Source organism: Eublepharis macularius, chromosome 3, assembly GCF_028583425.1.
Source record: "Eublepharis macularius isolate TG4126 chromosome 3, MPM_Emac_v1.0, whole genome shotgun sequence".
Classification (NCBI taxonomy): Eukaryota; Metazoa; Chordata; class Lepidosauria; order Squamata; family Eublepharidae; genus Eublepharis; species Eublepharis macularius.
In genome coordinates this window covers 128,836,604-128,856,649 of record NC_072792.1, presented here as the reverse complement: position 1 = coordinate 128,856,649, position 20,046 = coordinate 128,836,604, and the positions used below count along the sequence as shown (strand labels likewise).

Sequence of the window (20,046 nt, the reverse complement as noted above, 5' to 3'; positions counted from 1 at the left end):
AGAAGGAAATTTCCAAGGTATACCAAGTATTGCTGAAATGGTATACTGAAGATGAAATAGTTAAAGTACAAATGGTAAAGTGGGCCATAAATTTCAACAAAGAAATAACAATGGAGGCATGGGAATACTTGTGGAAGAACACAATGAAGACTACGACGTGTATTAATATTAAAGAGAACATTTACAAAATGATTTATCGTTGGTACATGACACCAAAGAAGATTGCGCTAGGGAATTTGAACACTTCTAACAAATGCTGGAAATGTAAAAAACATGAGGGTTCCCTGTATCATATGTGGTGGACGTGTGAGGTAGCTAGGCAGTACTGGGGGGAAATAATAAGAGTAATAAGTGAGATTTTACAATTTCAAATTAATAAGAACCCAGAACTCCTGCTACTGAACTTGGGAATGGAGGGCATCCCAGCTCAACACAGGACATTGTTATTTTATATGACAGTAGCAGCTAGACTTTTGTATGCGCAAAAATGGAAAGTACAAGAAGTGCCAACTATTGAGGATTGGATTTACAAATTGCTGTATATGGCGGAAATGGACAAAATGACAAGAAAACTGAGAAACCTTGACCCAGGACAGTTTAACACAGACTGGGAGAGGCTGAAACAATATATGGTGAAGAAATGGGAGGTGGGAGGAGAACTGTGGCAGTTTGAGAACTATTGAAACATAATAAAATGCAGAGGGGGGTGACTTTACCGGGGGGTGGAGAGGCAAATGAGAATTTCTAAGCAGTTACTGTGTTAGATTATTATATATAGAATAATATATAGAAGATCGATAGAAAATAACTAATTATAAGGATTGATTAATACCATTTTTGGTAAAAACTGTATAATGTACTAAATTGAATAAGTTTACCTGAAGATATATATGGGTCAAATTGATTGATAACTTTTGATGATAGCTATATAGATGTATAATTAAAGTAGAATTAAAATAATAATATAATTAAATATAACTAAAACAGAATGAAGATATGCAGAAAAAGTTACATATAGAGTATAAGTTAAATTGGTTGACTTATATGAATGTATGGTTTATATGGTCTATGGTTTATAGAAATATTGGAAATTATGAAAAACGGGACAAATTGTTTGTCTAATATGGAAGAAGGTAGGGTATAGAGTATTAAAAATAGTTAAAGAATTATTGCTTAGAACAAAGGGAAAGTATCTGTTTGTTAGATAGATGAATTTAAAATGAGTAAGGGAAAAGGGACAAAGGGTTGGAAAACTGTTGGAAGTCTACAAAAAGGGGGGGAAAGGGAGGGGGTTAGAAATTGGGAAATGGGGGAATTGATTGCAATGTGAAATTAAATGATTCTAATCCAATAATAATAAAAAAGATTGCACTGCAAAAATACCAAAGAATCCATAAGAAAAGGCGGATCATTTATAGCAGCTTATAAAGATGGTGTCACAAGACCAGTTGGCAGTTTTCAACGATTGAATAACCTGGGGAAACAAGGATCCGGCTGCACACTTACTTGGAAGCACGTCCCATTGAACTCAATAGGACTTAATTCTGAGTAAATATACAAAGGGTTGATCTTTAGAGAAGTTGGGGTCTGCTATGATGACCATGACGTGAATAGTTCTCTCAAATCTTCATCCTTGTGCAAAGCCATGCTAATCTCTGAATCATTCTCATTTTGGTATATGTGCTGCCCAAGTCAAATGTTCTCAAGAAGATCGGGCAACACGTGGATCATCATCACACAATTGTTGTTTTGGTATGCCATAGCCTGTGGGTCACGTGAGTTTTTCTGCAGAATTGCTTCTGTTGGAATAGCCTGTTGAAATATTTCTCAATGTATATTTACTCAATTGAAATATTTCTCAATGTATTTGCTATAACACTGATACAGGCTTTCACTAAAAAGATCCCCTTTGATATGCAGCTGTTCTTAACCCTCTCTCTAGAGATCTTTCCAGTGACCATTCCCTCCTCCACCCGTAAAATAAAATAGAAGCTCAGTGGATCATATAGACTAACACTTCTTTCCTCATGAGCTTTTATAAGTTAAATGTGAGGGAACATTTTAACCTTCCCGGACATTTAGTTGCTAACCTAAAGGTTACAGTTATCCCACAGAGGAATTTCAAAGGGAGATTAGAAAGAGGCTGTTCAATTGCAACTGATAAGAAAGCTCAAGACAATACATCCACCTGGACTGAATCGAGACCTAGGCTTCCTGTCTCATTACCAATGCTGATTTCTCCATACCCACTCCCCCTCTGCATACCCCGCCCTATTCAATCATGCTTGCTATTGTAATTCACTGCTATGGTCATCTGGCATCTGAAATCACTACATCCACAAAATATCAGTTTGATGTTTAAGAAACTTAACTGACATCAGTAAAAGGTTATAGTGTCATCAAACATGCTAAGACCTCCTGATTAAAGTTTTCAAAAAGTGGATCCTGTGGGGCTATTAGAACTGTAAACCATCTTCTAGACTTGAATAAAGAACATGATGTGGATACTGCAGATGCTGCCAGGACTGGACAGGCAGGCAGCTATTATGCCAACAGGTGAGGAAAACTAGAGTTAGATTGCTTGAAAGTTGGTAATAAGGAGGCATGCTCAGGCACCCAGCAGTTGGGCTCACATCCCTCTCACCAGTTCTGAGCAGGGAGAGGATCAACTGGTGAGCTGTTCAACTGTGTCCAAATAAATCTGCATGTCCTGTTTGAATGAGTATACTGCTCTCTCAAAAGATTAGAGTGTTTTTTCACAGCTTCTGTTCCTTACCACTCATCTGCCATCACCTCCAATTTGAAATGGCATACAGTTGAAAGGAGAAAAATCAGTTTGAGATTTTTGAAGTAAGACTTACTCTACTACTGTCTCTGTGTAGTTTTGGTGACTGCCCATGAACCAGCTGATCTTGTTATCATTACCTGTCATCATTTCTTGTGATCAGTCATTTAAAGGATGCATCAAACTGTGCAGATCCAAGAAATGGATGAACTGAACACGATACAAGTAGATCACTTAAATGACTAGAGCATGACTCATGGGAATACATGACTCAGTTGTCAATCAAGAACATTTGGTTTTCAGACTGGGGATAAGTAGCTGACCCAATGCTGCTCAAGACAAACTTCAACAAATCATCAAGTTGATCCAGCCAGGAAGGAATTTACGTTGCATGTAATAAAAAGTCAAGCTAGCTAAGCTTACCTGGTGATGGTATTTGTGTCAAAGTTCTCATGCCTAACAATGAATTGCTATAATACTTTCATTGTCTATGTTTGTGTGTGGTAAGAATTAATTTGAGTTTCTGCTGATGCTTGAATTGGATTGTAAGTGTATTGTTTACTCTTTAATTTTATCTTCTGATTGTGTTGATGGTTTATTTTTCTTTAGATCTGCTCTGGATGTTATACCTGAAAGGGATATGGAGACTGAGGTAGGTAAGAGAGAGAGAGAGAGAGAGAGAGAGAGAGAGAGAGAGAGAGAGAGAGAGAGAGAGAGAGAGAGAGAGAGAGAGAGAGAGAGAGAGAGAGAGAGAACACGATTATTTCCCCTTGTGTTATTGGTAATAAAGATCCTAAAGCTTCAGGATCTATATTGTTAATAATAGTAACATTCAATTTATATACCACCCTTCAGGACAACTTAATGTCCACTCAGAGCAGTTTACAAAGTATGCCATTATAATCCCCACAACAAAACACCCTGTGAGGTGGGTGGGGCTGAGAGAGCTCTGAGAGAGCTGTGACTGACCCAAGGTCCCCCAGCTGGCTTCAAGTGGAGGAGTGGGGAATTAAACCTGGCTCTCCAAATTAGAGTCCCACACTCTTAACCACTGCACCAAACTGGCTACACCAAACTCTTGTCACTCACACCACAGTTTTGCAAGCATATCCATGACATTGGTGTTACAACACTGGAGCAGACGGCAGAACTGGCAGCATCAGGAACAGGGAAAGAACAGGATTAAGTCAGTATCTGAAATTGCCTCAGATCACAGCTCCGAACCTGTCAATGGTCTATAGTTACACAGTAGAAGTGTGTGTATGGCATGGAATTATATCATGTCGACCAAATTTAAGAGACACAAGTGGAGACTTTACTGATGGGAACAATGGTGAAAGGACCCTTGTTCAAAAAGAGAGCGCTTACATAAACAACAAGCAGTCTTGCATGATAACAAATATTGGGAGGGCATATACAAGAATCACAGACATCTGTATGGTGAACACCAGACTCTGTTACAGCTGGCCAGTTTCTCATGATACGAATTGCCTTGCGGGATCAGAGTTTGGCCATATGGGGCAGCACCAGAGACTGCAACTTCCTTCAGGGGTTGAATGCAGTGATTATGGTGTCTTCCTCAACAGATGAATTTTGAAGTGCGGATATCTGAGCTAGCACCAAGGGCAGAGGGTGATAAGACCCAGGAACTGGAAAAGAACCTTGGAAGCAAACACTCTCTCAGAGGCTTTCACTATTTCACACTGGATTAGATGTGATCAAGATGTTCAAGGGCAGAAAAAGAAGGTAAAACCAATTCCATATTTCAATCAAAAAGTTAATTGTATAACACATTGAAAAAGTATACATTATAACCCCCTAATGTACAACTGATTTCAAGGGAATTTCAAACACATTTTATCACATGCTGAATTTCATACAATGTTTTTTGAAAGGGATGATTTTCTACTTGTTTACATTTTCTTTCCATTCTCAGAAACCGCACACATGATTTCTCATATTAATTAGATGACAGGGTGCCAATCCAAAAAGTGCAACATAAAAGCCAATATATTTTCACAGTCTCACAGCCCAGCCACCCAAACGTTCCAAGAAGGCAATTGAAGCGAACCATCTTTGGGGCAGCAGCAGCAAGTTATACTACAAGGTGACCATTTTGTCTTAAAAGCTGTGACAGCTGTACCTGAAAATAACACAATAACAAGCCATGGTGCTAAAACAAATGAGTGCATACATGTAAAGTAAGCAATATACAGATCCTGGAACTGTCTTGATTTCTTCTCTACAGGAAAAAATAGTATCCCTTCCTTCCTTCCTTCCCTCCCTCCACAAGTGGCAACAGCTGCTGAAAAAAAACAGTCTCAGCTCCTCTGGACCACTCATGCTACCCAATATGTACAAAACTCAGAGATAGTTGTGCCAAATGAAGGAAGTATTAATAAAATAGCCAAACAGGAAATCACCTACTGCTAATCTAGTTAGAAGCACAACCAGGGCTTTTTTTCAGCAGGAACGCAGTGGAACGGAGTTCCGGAACCTCTTGAAAATGGTCACATGGCTGGTGGCCACGCCCCCTGATCTCCAGTCAGAGGGGAGTTTAGATTGCCCTCCGTGCCGCGCGGAGGGCAATCTAAGCTCTCCTCTGTCTGGAGATCAGGGGGTGGGGCCACCAGCCATGTGACCATTTTCTCCGAGGACAACCCACTGAGTTCCACCCTGAGCACAACAATCACCTACTGCCTAACGTACAGCCTGTGCTCCATGTCTCTGTCCCTCGCCTTCTTTCTTTGTTGATCTCTAAAGTCATAGATCTCCAACTTTGGGGAGATCTGGTGATACATTTCTACTGTGTGTCCAAATATCCATGCAAATCTGGATAATTCATAGTTAAATGCTTTAACAAACTATTACTTGCATACTTCTGTAACAACTATTACAACCTTTAATAAACTGACCTTAGACTTGCCAGCCTCCAAGTGGTGCCTGGAGATTTCCTGGAATTACAACTGATCTCCAGATGACAGAGATCAATTCCCCTAGAGAAAATGGGTGCTTTGGAGGGTGGATTCTATGGCATTATACCTTGCTGAGGTCCCTCACCTTCCCAAACCCCATTCTCCCCAGGCTCCACCTCCAAAATCTCCAGGAACTTCCTAACCTGGAGTTGGCAACCCTAACTGAGCCTCAGGGTTACTATTCCCTGCACTCTTAGTTAATCAGGTAGGTGAAAGCAGAACTTGGCCTATGCAACAGATAGTTTATCTAGGAGCGGAACTACAAGTGACAAAAGGCACAGGTTGGACACTTGTCAGCTTCCCTCAAGTTTTGATGGGAAATGTAGGCAGCTTGGCGGAATGTTGGACAAGTGACAGTTGACAAGTCAATTGGACAGCAGTCAGAGAGCCAAGCTGCAAGACTAGGATGCCTACATTTCCCATCAAAACTTGAGGGAAGCTGACAAGTGTCTAATCTGTGCCTTTTGTCACTTGTAGTTCTACTCTAGGTAACATTTTTCATGCAAACAGGATTATTATTATTAATTCAATTTCTAGCCTGCCCTTCCCGTGAACGGCCTCAGCAACATAATCCCCACATTTCTACTCATGGCCACTTCGTCCATTACATTTTCATGTATGCACTTATTATAAGGACATGAATATTTTTTATAATAGGAGAATGATTGCACAAACATCTTTCTGGAACTTAGGTACTGGTTACAGTCTCTGGCTTACAAATATGAATCTGATCTCAAGTTATATTTTTCTTAACACCACACCTACAGGGGTCTGCTGGAAAGATATCTGTATGGCTTGAAAGTTGCTTTAATTGAGTCCTGGCTCATTTGAGAGTCAGCAGACTGGAGTTTAATGCAACTCATGGATATTCAATGCCATCTTATCAAATTTTCTCCATTTTTTTAAAAAAACGTTATGTTTTTAAAAGTATCTGTGCTCTACAGCACAGTTATAGAGGGAGAGAATATTAATATTACTGTTCGTTTGACAATTTAATAACAAATGGAAAATACAGGAAAATCCTCTCAAAAATCAATATAATGAGATATGGAGAACACCTTGAGATTAATGTTCCCTAGGGTTTTCAGTTAGCACTCACTACCAGCCCTAGATTCATGCCCATCTGCCATGCAAGCAAGCAAGAAGCTCCTGTGGACATCTATCACAAACCTGGCAGGGTAGCATGCCTGGTTAGCACTTAGCAGGTGTTTGTTGGGTGACAAATTCTGAAGGTCTGACTTGCCCCCTGGAACATGCTTTTATGCATTTTTTAGATTAAATAGAGGTTGTTATCATGGTACAAGAAAGGAGTGGGTGATATTGATGATGAAGTGCAATGACTGTTCTCTGCAGACCGCCTGCATCTGTTGGGAAGGAAAGTATTAGCTGGGTTACTTGTCTAACGTAGTAAATCTGAGAAAATGTAAACTGATGTGTTATAGAAGAGATTTTAAGGAGAAAATAGTACAGAATTCATTGATTAGGAAGAAAAGATAATAGTCATGCAAAAGACTTGAAGAAATACATTTACACAATTGCAGAACTATTACGTTTATTTAAAAATGAACAAAATGTGATTGCCAATAGTACCCAATAATAAATGAGCCATGGCCAATCTTGGATCTCTGATCTTTATGACTGACATCTTTCAAACATCAGTTAGTCACATTTAGACTTTAGATTTTTTTATGTACACTTTAACAAAAATGACAAGGTGTTTACCTGTGAAATGTTTCTGAACCTTGGCCGTTTCCACACAGCTTACCTTTGTTCGTAAGGACCCGGAACACCACACAAAAAACGCAGAAGATCGCGTTTTCTCGCGCGAGATTTGCGCGACGTTGCGCAACTTCGCACAAATCTCGCACAAAAAAACCGCGATCTTCCGCGTTTTTTGTGCGATGTTCCGGGTCCTTATGAACAAAGGTAAGCCGTGTGGAAACGGCCCTTGTCTCTGTATCAGCTTACTGAATTATATGTCCCCAAACTCTCATAGATGGAGCCTGACAATTACAAATTAGAAGTGCCTCTAAGGCAAAAATGAAATAAATGAGCATATCACAATATTTGAAGGAAGAAGCAATATAGTTTCTGTACAAAAAAAGATCACATTTCACTAATATACCAGAATTATTTTAGCCTATCAATCTAGCATGTTGAAAATTGTCCCAGTAGAGTCAGTATTTTCAGTTTTCCAAAAATCTTGTACCTTCCAAGAAGTCCTGACAAAGTCTCTAACAAAATGAGCTAAGGAACCATGGGATGGGAGGATCACCAGCTAGCTAAAGTTAAGCAACAGCTGCTTCCACATGGCAAGGAGTCTCTGTTTTACTTTTATCACTGCTGCAAATGCAGAAGCAGGCGGGTTGGCAAGAGAACTTCCACACATGGAGATTTCTGTACACTTTTGTCTATCATTTTCCTTATTTTTTTCTTTTCATACATGCTGCTCAGTGACTCTCCACTGTGTGCGTGCAGTCTTCAAGACTGTGGGGCACTAACAACCCCTCTTTTCTTCACAGATATGCTATAGGACGTAAAAATTTTATTACAATTTTAAATAGAAAAGTGGCAATAGATCATTAGAGCACTATAGTGTTATAACTTTCTAGCAATTTCTGATTTAAAAATAAATCCATAAGAAGCTCTTGGGTAGCATGGAAGGAAAAATACTGGGAAAATGGCACCCACAAGGATTGACAGTGGGGAAATTGTGTTGGCCACTTTTCATAACGGAGAAAGGTAAACAGTAGCAAGTTTGAAAAGATTTGTGTTGGATCCTGTTCTGTATTCATAAAACAATAAGATGATGGACAACTTCTGTGTGACAGATTTTGAGCAGATGTGTCAGGAAAATTGGGGCTGACCCTATGTATATTCTGCTGGACTGTAGTTTTGTGATGATTGCTCAGGAAAGGGATAGTCGTTGTGGATTGTGTAATTAAAATATAAGTTCAAAACCTGCTACCAATTTTGCTGCACATTGTAGGAAGATATCCTTCAAATAAGACCCTTTAAAATGACACAATGTCCTGCTCTCCTTGTTTTGAATCTTGCAACGACTAGCTAATAGCGGGCTGGATGGACCATCAGTCTGGCCTACTATGAAAATTTGTTTTAAAGCCAAATTGTATCAGTAAGATCACAACAACTATATCTTGCTTCCGGTATAAGTTACCAGGATGCAAGAGGGATTGCCAACAGCTACCTATTAGCAATCTGCGGAAGACAGCAACCCCTCTTCATTGCACATTTCTTTAATGTTGATTTTGGGACACATGAACTCAGTGCCATATTTGATCAGCTCTAAATTAATTTGTAGCTGCATGAAAGCTAAATTAAGGTAGCTGGCAGAAGGAGAGGCACAATTGTCTCTTTCCTGTTGCATGTAGACATCAAGCTAGGGTCTTTGAAGGCGGTGGGAACCACAAATGATTACCACGACACCTGGCAAAGTTGCAAGGCAAAAAACGCCTCTGACCTGTTTTGTCTGTTATTGTTTATGCCTGTTATCTTAGGGAAACTTCCTCCCCCCCCCCTCAAAAAGGCCACACTGTCCCAGAACAGTAATAATGCTGTTTAAAGTGTCCCTTATTTTATAAACACTGATGTGACTGACAATTGAGATAAAACTGAGGAATGGAAGCAGATGAGAAGACTGTACCCCCCTGAAACTGACTGCTTATACAGCTTGATTTATTAAACTTATCTCATTGCTGACCGAAGTCAAATTTACCCTTTTACCCTTGTCAGTCACAAGATGAAATACTGGGTTTATTATGGACCAGCTGGCCATTTCTACTTGTGTTTCATTTTCACCATGTAACCATTATGCCTAAAATGTCTTTTAAAAATAAAATTGAGATTTTCTGCTGATACACAGTTCTAGATGCTAGTGTTGCCAGCAGTTCTGGAGAAAAATGTGTGGAAATGGGCAGCTGAATCTTTTCCTTGCATGAGGTAAATAACATCACGGGGTAAGTGACATCCCATTAAGCCTCTATTAAAAGGAAGGGACATTTCCCCCCAGGCATTTGGCAACCCTACCTAGAAGCCGTAACTCAGAAGAACAGGACATGAGATGGTTAAATATAAGCAATGCCAAAAATGCTCAGCACAATTATAGCAAAATGTCTGGGAAGAACAGGGGAAATGAATCAAGTACTACCAGAAGTACAACCCCTGGGAAAAATAAAGGCAAAATAAGAAAAGAAACATTAAACTAAGGGAGCATAAAGCAGAATTTTCTGTTATGTGTATGTTCTCCCAAACTAATCAGTTACCTAACTTCAATTCTCTAAATTTTTCCCTTCAGCTGAAACCTCTCGCAATACAGGAAAAGGCTATTTGAACAACAGTGTTACTCTGATGGCCTAAAAGAGACCTATTGTTTGTTTCATATGAAAGCTGCTAGCCAAATTCTGCATGTGACACAGTAATTAATATCTTGTGATTCTATTTTCTGCTAACCTTTATAACACTGGGTTTTTTTTAACTTTATAGAATATTTCTTAGATTAGATAGGCATTATCTAATGTTCTGTGTTTACTGTAAGAAAATCTATACCTAGGAGGCATTGCATACGATGAAAGATAACCCTGACAGAAATTTGAGACAGGTTTTTTTAAAAGGCCAAGTGCAATTGATTGGATTTGTAACTATTTTCTCCTAAAATAATAACTCATTCTGATTTGTTAGTCTTGATATTCCGGGGGACAACCAAACATCTTTTGCTGGGCAGCCTGTCTAAACTGGCCTGGTTAGGAACTTCTACAATATCTTTCTGCTGTTCTCCTTTTTAGAATGTAACAGCCCACAAAGAGTCCAAGTTTACAAATTAGAACTATTTGATCAAAGAACGCCCCACTTGAGCAGTTCAGCCTTAAAAGGGCTGAACCCACCATTTCCAGATAAGGTTGCCAACAGGCCTGGAAAAATGTTGTCCCTTTAATAGAGGCCTGATGTGTGGAGAAAGGTAAATATCATCCCATTAAGCCTCTATCCACAAGACAGGGTTGCAAACTGCTGGAGGAAAAATGCCTCTCTCCACAGAATTAACAACAGACTAGATAAGGCTTACAAAACACTGGTACGTTGGCTTAGGGAGGAAGCCTTGCTATTAGCTTAAACTCTCTGCAAGAGTTAGAACTAAAAAATGCGCCAAATGGTGCAGGCATGGAGGTAGGCTTGGGTCAATAATCACTAGCTGTATCAGAAGCGCTCACACTGCCACAGTCATCACTGTGGCCATTAATGCCCACTCTGGGGAAAGGGGTCGTATTTTCCAAGGAATAAAATATTGCATATTGTCTTCTGGGAAGTATGTTAGTCCTGCAACACAAATGCAGCACTGAGGTAAGATGGGCGGATAGCGCGGGACACACAAGCATTTATAGCACAGCAAATGAATGGTGTGCCCTGAGAGTTGGTTGCAGTCATTAATACCAAGGAAGATCTTTCACCTCACAAAGATCAAATACATTCTTCTTTCTACCTTCCATATTTTAAATGATGTACTGAGCAAGTTTTCTGTGTAAATTTATCAGCACCCCCAAGGCTTTGAGAGAGAAGACTCCCTCTCTTTCCACCAACTTCCTGCTCTTTTTACATAAAAAACCTGTCCTAATTACAGAAAAAGTACAGGAGGGGCCATACTGAGAAATTTATGCTCACTTAAAACCTATTGAAATAACAGAATTAAGTAAACCAAACTTATTCTGTGTTATGGTAAGATCTAAAGATTTCTGAGTGCAGAAGCAGCACAGGTTTCTGAAACAATTCCCCCACCCAGGTTGTTGTGCCTCTAACATCTGTACATCAGACAGAAATTCAACATGTGACGTGCTTACTCACACAACTACATCTTCAAGCTTCACCTGTTGAATTTCTGAATTTTAGATGGTGATTAATAGGCCTGCCAGGAACCACATGCAAGACCTATGACCAAGTGATGGGAGACTGGGACCAGATCAACAGCATCAGTTCTTACAACAATACACAGCTATTGCTTTCCAATCAGAGGACAACGTTTATCCCTCAGCAGCAGCTTGAATGTACGCCGCAGAGTGAAAACTGTGAATGCCTCAGTTTTGTCGCAGAGAAAGTGGTGCTAGTCTCAATTTTCATAAAAGTTAGGAAAGTACATTTTAATTTCCTAGTACCTATATCAGAAATGAATGGACCACACCTCCTTGGGCACTCCCAGACTGTTAGTCAAACTCAATTAACTGAAAATGCGATTTCAAAAAATTCTGCAAGAAGAGGGAAAAGAAAACCGCATGTTGTCCTAAAGTTACCAAGAAAAAAAAAACCTTTAGTGATTATTAAATGTTACCAGAGTGCAAAGACATACAGGCTGTCAACTCAACCCCAGTTAAGTGAGCTGTTCAACTTTAGCCCGGTTCGTCTGAGTCACATTGCAAAACAACACAGAGATAACTAGAGAGAGAGAGAGAGAGAAGGTCCTTTACCTCTCTGCTATGCAGGTGTGGGACATCCTTGGGCAGTATTTGTTCCCCCCATCCCCTTCCTCTTTCCAATGCCCCTCTTCTGTTTGTAGATTCAAAGGCTTTGAAACAGGCAAGGGGGGAAAGCTGCTTGAGAGCGTTTAGTATCCAAGTCCCTGCTCAGCTTAAAAACTGTCAGTCCTAAGAGGCCTGCACTAGAGAACAAGGAAGGAGGGGAGGGTGGGGGGAGAGGAAGAGAGGGTGGGGAGGCAAAGCAATCAGGGTTTAAATTTAGACATGAATCTAAACATACTGTCTTTCCCAGCCTGCTGAGCTCAAGAGAGAACGAGAAGGCAGTAGATTTGCCTATGCCTAAACATGACCCTCCTTGTTTCCTTTCTTCTTTCTCAATTTCATTCTTCCTCTTTTGGTGTCTCTTTCCTGTGTCATGGGTTTTTTTTCTCAGCTTCAGGCTTTTTGGGTACTTTTCCACACTTTCTTGCTTTTCTACCTAGTATAGAGAGGTAAAAGCACGGCAGAGAGCAAAGCATTTGTTGGAGCCATAAATCTGATCGGTGAGGAAAACAAGATTTTTATGTAGCCCCCTTCTTTCATCTCTCCCACTTCTGTAATGCTTTTAGCACTGCAAAACAGGGTCTTGTATCTCTGCTGCATTCACAACAGTTTTCCTAATGCATGAGTCTTTCAATCAGGATAACAAAATATATAGACATACAGCAAACTTGTGCCGTGAATGCACTCCTCCTTCTCCTACCAAGCACCACTCTGCCCTCTGAGGTCACGGAGTGGGACTGAAGACACACTAAAAAGCAAGATTCCTTCCCCAGTCTGTTCCAAGCTCACTATGGGGAGACTTTTTTTTCTTTTCTTTTTTCTGATGAATAAAGATTTTTATTGGGTAGATTGACACATATACTCCATAATACATAATATAACTGTATATACCCCTTTATATATATGTGTGTGTGTGTGTCCCCACCCCCTCCCCCTTTTCTTTAGGACCCCCAACAGCACTATAACCTCTTTATTTCTTATCAGTAACTCTATTCTATTATTTGTCTCTATTATCATAGGTAAAGCTCATATATATCCTCTATAAATCTTAGTAACTATCCAGAGACCACAGTTGTTCTTTCACATCCCAGTTATTTTCCAAATAGTCTTTAAATTTTCCCCAGTCACTTAAAAATTCACTTGGACTATGGAGAGACTTTTTAAAAGTACTTTCCAAAATATATTAGGTTTTCTCTGCAGTTTCTCTTCCTCAAGCCCTATTCACTCGTGTGTAGTGAAAGATTACTTAATTGCTAGCTGATACACTACAAGTAAGCTTGGGTTAGCTAGAATGGGGTAAAAATAGGACATTAGAAATTAATCTGGAGAGGTGAGGTGAGCCACACTATTCAAATTCCTCCTTGTGATCTAACATATATGACTGCATGAACAAGGCTAGTAACTAAGCAGGAGTCTGTATGCAGAGACAGCTAGTAGCCAGATCACGTGAACAGATGAAGCTGTCTGAGACGTTTGGTCCGTTGAAATCATATTGTCTACTCTGGGTGGCAGCAGCTCTCCGTGGTATCAGATGGAGGTCTTTAACATCACCTGACCCTTTTAACCAGAGATGCTAGGAATTGAACCTGAGAGCTTGTGTGTGCCAAGCTGATGCTCAGAGCCACAGCCTCTCCTGCAGATCTCCACTACTGGAAAAAAGTGAAACTGCAATCATAGAAATACTGTATGGCTCAGTATGGATTGGGGGGAGAGTGCTACATAGTTGTATACCCAGCTACATGAAGAAGACCTATTTTTACGAGAGAAGAGTCCATGTACCAAGTCAGATCACTGGGGCATTGAGCATAATACCTCTTTATTTCAAAGAGGTATTTATTTTATACCTCTACTTCAATTGACAGTCATCAGCTTCCTGGAGAAAAAAATGTTTGTCCCTTTAATAGAGGCTTAATTGGAGGTTATTTACCAGGTGATGTTATTTACCTCCATGCCATGAAAAGCTTCAGCAGCCCATTTCCACATATTAAGCCTCTATTAAAGGGACAGGACATTTTTCTTCAGGGCTGTTGGCAACCCTAGGCAGAAGGCCAAGAGAGTTAGGGAGCCATGAACACAGCAACCCTTCCTACTCTCCAGGTCTCTCGCCTATTGCCTTCCTCCATAAGCACAGCCATTGTTAGTTTGGCTGCCTGTAAACAAGACAAAGAAAAGTGTTTAAGTAGCTCACTTTCCCCATTCTTCTTTTCCCAGTCAGAGCCTCCCAATGTTGCTTTTATTAAACACACACACACACACTCATGTGCCATTGGAGGAAAAGGCAGGCAGTTGCTCTGAATCCCCATGGAAGCTCTGCTTTCACAGGCAAGGGGACGAGAAGAGCCGGACCCCCCAAGTAAATGAAGGCAAGGTCTATGGCAGCTGTAACAGTGGTAGATAGAGGGATTGGATACTCTCTCTTTCCTTTTGGAAGACCTCAGCAGGCACCTTCCTTATCCTTACAAGAAAGAAGCTAACCAAGAATTTCTGTGTCATGAAGCAATTAGTAACCCAACCACACAGTACTGAGATATAGGGGGCAAGATTTAAGTAGATCTGCTCATTTTATTCAGTGGGGCTTACTCCCAGGAAAGCGTTTTGGGGATTTCAGTCATAAGCCTTTATGGCCAGATCATGAGGCCATTTTTATGTACTCAAAAACTAGGGTTTCCAGCTCTAGGGGTCTTGGGGAGGGACCTCAGTGGGTGTAAAGCCATAGAGTCCACCCTCCAAAGCAGCCATTTTCTCCAGGGGAACTGATCTTTGTGGCCTGGAGATCAGTTATAATTCCAGGTGATTTCCAGCCACCACCTGGAGGTGGGAATCCTTATTAAAACTAATGTAAATTCTTAGGACGTTTTCCCTATTGCACCATATAGCACAGCCAGGTAGCCAGTTTACATAAAGAACACAGTGCAATGGGATCATTTGTCTCAGCACAGCAATCCTGATCAAGATACGCCCTCCCGTAGCTGATGTTTTTAGAAGTTTAGAGAGACAGAAGTGCTGATAAATGCCCTCTCTAGTGTGCCCTAAAATTTTGTTGGGCTAGTTAAGTAAGATTATACATATTTTTATTCTGTTTGTGAGTCCAAGATGGAAGGAGCAGATAGTTATTGAGATACCCTAGCATCATCTTCTTTCTCTGAATGCCACAGTCTACTATGTTTATTTCTGGTCCATATGTATATTATGTATTTTTATGTGTGTCTCTGCTTCTGCCAATGGTGAGAAATACAGGGGCAACATTAACTTAAATTGGTTGTATTTGGAGGAGAGAACAACTCCAAACACAACTTTTGGTGTTTTTGCCATATTTGTTATTTACAAGTATGAAACTAGAGTGCAGATGGTGGCAAACTAACGCTCCGACAGAATGTCAGATCTGGTACACCACATCGGATCCCCTGCACATAAGGGACTTAAGCCAACTCACAGCAGTGTCTGCCTGCTTCTGTCTCTACCAAACCTCAAAACTGATATTATGCACAGACACACACACCTGCCCCCTCTCTTTAATTGGGAGGGGTCACCTTCTCCAAGGTCTGATGTGTATTCAAAAAGATCCTGATCCAATTAAAGAAACTCCCACCGTAGTTAACTTTCCTTTGCCCTGCAGTCTCTGTAAACCAAATCTTTAACAGTAATTAAACAGCAATCTTGAAACAGTTTATATGATGGGAGCCCAAGAGTACTGTCAGTACCTATAGAAAACTTTATCCTTGTGTGCTCTCCAGGTCTGCTACCCTGACTTTTGATCAGAATCAGGCCTCCCTTGTGCCAGGAACTGAGTTCTGACCATGCAACTTGCAAGGCAAGTTTGATGGAAAGGCTTTGTGGCAAACCAGGGGAGGAAGCGAGGATAAAGGAGATGCAGTTGCCAACCTAACTACTGATAGGCACACACTTTCTGTTAGGACTGAGGTAATTGTGATAGCAGGACTTACCAAATTTTTCTTTTTCTTCAGCTCAGTAAAAGTAAAAACTTCTATCTAGACATCACAAATACTATGAAGTCAGGTCCCTAATTATTCATTTCACTTGAATGTTAGAATCTCATTGTTTCAGAGTCAAGATACAGGAGAAATAACATATTCTGAAGCCAGATTTTAAATTCTGAAACACATTAAAGTTTATCTTGTATACACAAAATGGGGGAAAGAAGATAAAGAATCCCTTTTCTCTTGCAACAAACCCTTTAACAGGCAAAGTAAAATGGGAGACTAGTTAACATCTAAATTGAGGATAGGCGTTTTGACAAATACCATCTAGGAAGTTTTGGGTGCAGTATAAATTATGCCTTAAATGGATAGTAAGATGGTCTCACAACGCTTCCTTGTTCCTTCCATGGTTAGCCCACAGAACTCTCTTCAGCATTGTTACAGCACTTAATTGTAACTTCTTTTGGATTCCATGTATACAGTATTTACTCAGAAGACTAGTTTTTCCCCCAGGTATGCCATCCCCCCCCCCCCAAAAAAGAGGAGGGTCTTCTTACATTTGCATACAAGTTACAGTGATGTCCAATAATAATTTGAGTGTATGTGTTTAACATTTTAGTAGGGTCATCTTATATTCAGGATTGTTTTCCTTTTAAGTAAATACAGTACAATATTTCCTTTATACCACAATACAGTTTTTTTTAAAGAAATTTTTATTAGGTGAGTACAGATTTACAAGCATTATTTCAATCATTAAACCTAAATATCAATTTTCCCCCACCCTTTCCCTCCCCCCTTTTCTAGTGACTTCCAACACTTTTCTAACCCATATCCTATTCTATAACTTACTTTTCTATTCTCTCTTTATATAATTAACTCTTATTGCATTAATAAACTAAATAATTTCCATTAAACTCAAATCTATTTAAAATTTAAACTTTACAGTAATTAAAACTTCTACCACAATAGAGTTTTTGTTGACACTGGCACAGTAGCAAAGGGTATACTTCATGCAGATGTCATTTTCCTTGAGTGAAGACATGAAAGCATTTATTCCATGAGTGAAGAGGGGCGTGCATGAGGGCCTGATGGATCAGGGGGTTCCAATACTCCATTTCTAAAGAGATTTTCTTGAGACTTAAAATGTCATTGGGAGTGGAATTGGTATGTATTACTGAGGTGGAGGCGTTGGTGCCTTAGCTGGCTGCTGGTTTGGATTGTGCTTGCCAAATTACTAAGTGGCAGTTGTGATCAAATTTCCATCGAGACACTGTACAGGGCAAGAAGTTGGCATCTGACCACTCACTGTTCCTACCTAAATCTCTGTTGCTAAAGAGAGGAGAACACGGCAGCCACAAAAGAGGATTTGCATTTTGTAGCTTAATGAACTCCCAAGCCAACATCCTGTTTTGTGCAGAGTACAAATCTTTAACCCTTCTCTGACAAAACAGGAAACAAACATGATCAGTTTTTATAAGGGAAGTGTGTGTTTTGACCTAAAAGCTAACTACCATACTTACTTAAAAGGAAGGTAACCCTGAAGGGTCTTCAAGGCAAGAGACATTCAGAAGTGGTTTGCCATTACTTATCTCTGCATAGCAGACCTGGACTTCCGTAATGGTTTCCCATCCAATTTCTAACCAGGGTCAACCCTGCTTAGTTTCGAGAGCTGACAAGATTGAGCTAACATGGCACGGTAACTTGTATGTAAATGTAAGATGACTCCTTTTTTATGGCATACCTGGGAAAAACCTAGTCTTGCATTGGAGTAAATGCTGTATATTTACTCTAATTTACTCTCCCTGCTAGTTACTCAGCAAACTTAAAATACTTTAGCGCTCTATCCTCCTTTCTGAGGAGTTATCTCCAGGAAATGAAGTCAGTGGGAACTTTATGTACTACTTACTATTTCCGATGAAACTCTGCAGCTGTCCTTAAGCACACACACACATACCCAAAAACATTAGAGGCTGCCAGTTTTCAAAGGGCAGCTTCTTTCTTTGCAAAGAAACCTGGGACAGGGTCTAATGTGCTTAGGCTAAGGCCCTTTTCGTACAGCCTTGGTAAATCGTTTTGGCTGCTGCTTGCGAGGATTTTGTGTGCCACTTCAGACACAAACGGTTTGGCTTCCAGTTGCTAACAGGCTTTTTAAAAAGCCTTTTCAGGCAAAGCTGCTTGTCTCCTGTTTGCAATGCTGGGTTTAACCATGGGGGGGGGGGGGGGTGGCGGCTTTTCTTCCATTCTCATGTGTTCTGTGCACTTCTGATTTGCTGCAGTGTACCTTCTAACGTCTGCGGCACTTTCATCAGCATTGTTTTTTTCCCCTCAACACTGGAGATAGGAGGAGCTACCAGAAATTCAAGATTGGATTCAGAAATTGTTGCACATGGCGGAAATGGACAAATTAACAAGGAAACTGAAAGAATGAAATCCAAGGGAATTTGTGGAAGATTGGGGTAAACTTAAAAAATATTTAGAAAAGAAATGGGACGTGAAAGATCAGTTGTGGTCTCTTGATAACTGAGAGATTTAGAAATATAAAACTTTGCCTTAAACAATAGGGGAAAAGCAACTTAGACTAGAGTTAGTTATTAGGGGAAAAGGGGTCAGAGTGCTGTTGGGAGTCAATAAGGGAAAAGGGGAGGGGGGTGGGATAACATATATTAAGGGGGATATTGTTGTAAAATGTTTTTGAAATGTATGTGAACGCATCCAATAATTTTTTTTTAAAGCATTGTTTTTTTTTTCCTACCCAGTGCGTTTTTTGGGAGATGGGGAACAGAGAGTGATTAGCACGGGTCCTCAACCTTTTTGAGCCTGTGGCCATATTTGGAATTCTGACACAGTGGAGGGCACAGCAACAAAATGGCTGCCACAAAATGGCTGCTGCAGCTTACCTTCAGACATACAGTGAAGATCTTTATGCTGTGGAAGCAGCTTCTGCCAAAACAAATGTTTTTTAAAAATCTGCACAGCCTGGGAAAGGGACTGCAATATCGAGCTCTCAGAGTCTCAGTGGGCTAAAATTTGGAATTCACCACTATTTAAATCTAGATCAATTAACATTAGATCTCAATCCATTAAGCTACTAACCAGGTGGTATATTACTCCCCAGAAACTCAATTTTTGTAATAAAAGTATTTCCCCAAGGTGTTGGAAAGCCTGCGGGGAAATTGGTTCCTTTTTTCACTGCTGGTGGGAGTGCAAGGTTATAAGGAATTTTTGGTCAGAGGTGTTTGACTTTATCAAACAAATTACGGGATTCACGGTTCCACCGAAACCTGAACTGCTCTTGCTGAATTTCTGAGCAGAACATGACGTTCCACAGAGCTCAAGATCTTTAATTGCTACATTATTGTCAGCACTCAGCAGCTAAAACTACTATAGCCTCTGTATGGAAGAACTCCCAATCTCCTTCAATTGATGCTTGGCATGCTAGAATCTGGGACCATTACTTTATGGAAAAAATATCATTCCAACTGAAACAAGCTGAAATGACACCCCTACAAGCAAACTTTTTGGATGAGTGGCGGCCAGTTTTGGACTATATGATTGCCTCAGAGATAAACCCTTCTAACTTCTATTTTAAGGACCCCTTTTGTATATAAGTTCAAATTTTGTAAGTTTAATATTGTGCATGTTATGTTGCCTGGTTGATATGTATAGAACTTGTTGGATCCTTACATTGCCTTTCTATTGTCGTAGTTATGCTGAGGACTGAGTTATGGTTTTAATGTTGAATGTTTTAAATAGTTTTATTTTTTTTGTAAAAGGAAAAAATTTGAAAAATAAAGTTAAAAAAAAAATCTGCGCAGCCAATTAATACC

General features: G+C 40.0%; 1 protein-coding gene across 1 annotated transcript in view; it reads right to left on the bottom strand.

The window, feature by feature from the left end:
* Positions 1-20,046, bottom strand: part of RCSD1 (RCSD domain containing 1) — a 59,056-nt gene that overhangs the window by 34,040 nt on the left and 4,970 nt on the right. Inside the window, exon 3 of the mRNA XM_054974425.1 lies at positions 3,415-3,432. Coding sequence (XP_054830400.1) covers positions 3,415-3,432 — 18 coding nt within the window. The remainder of the gene's footprint in view (positions 1-3,414; positions 3,433-20,046) is intronic.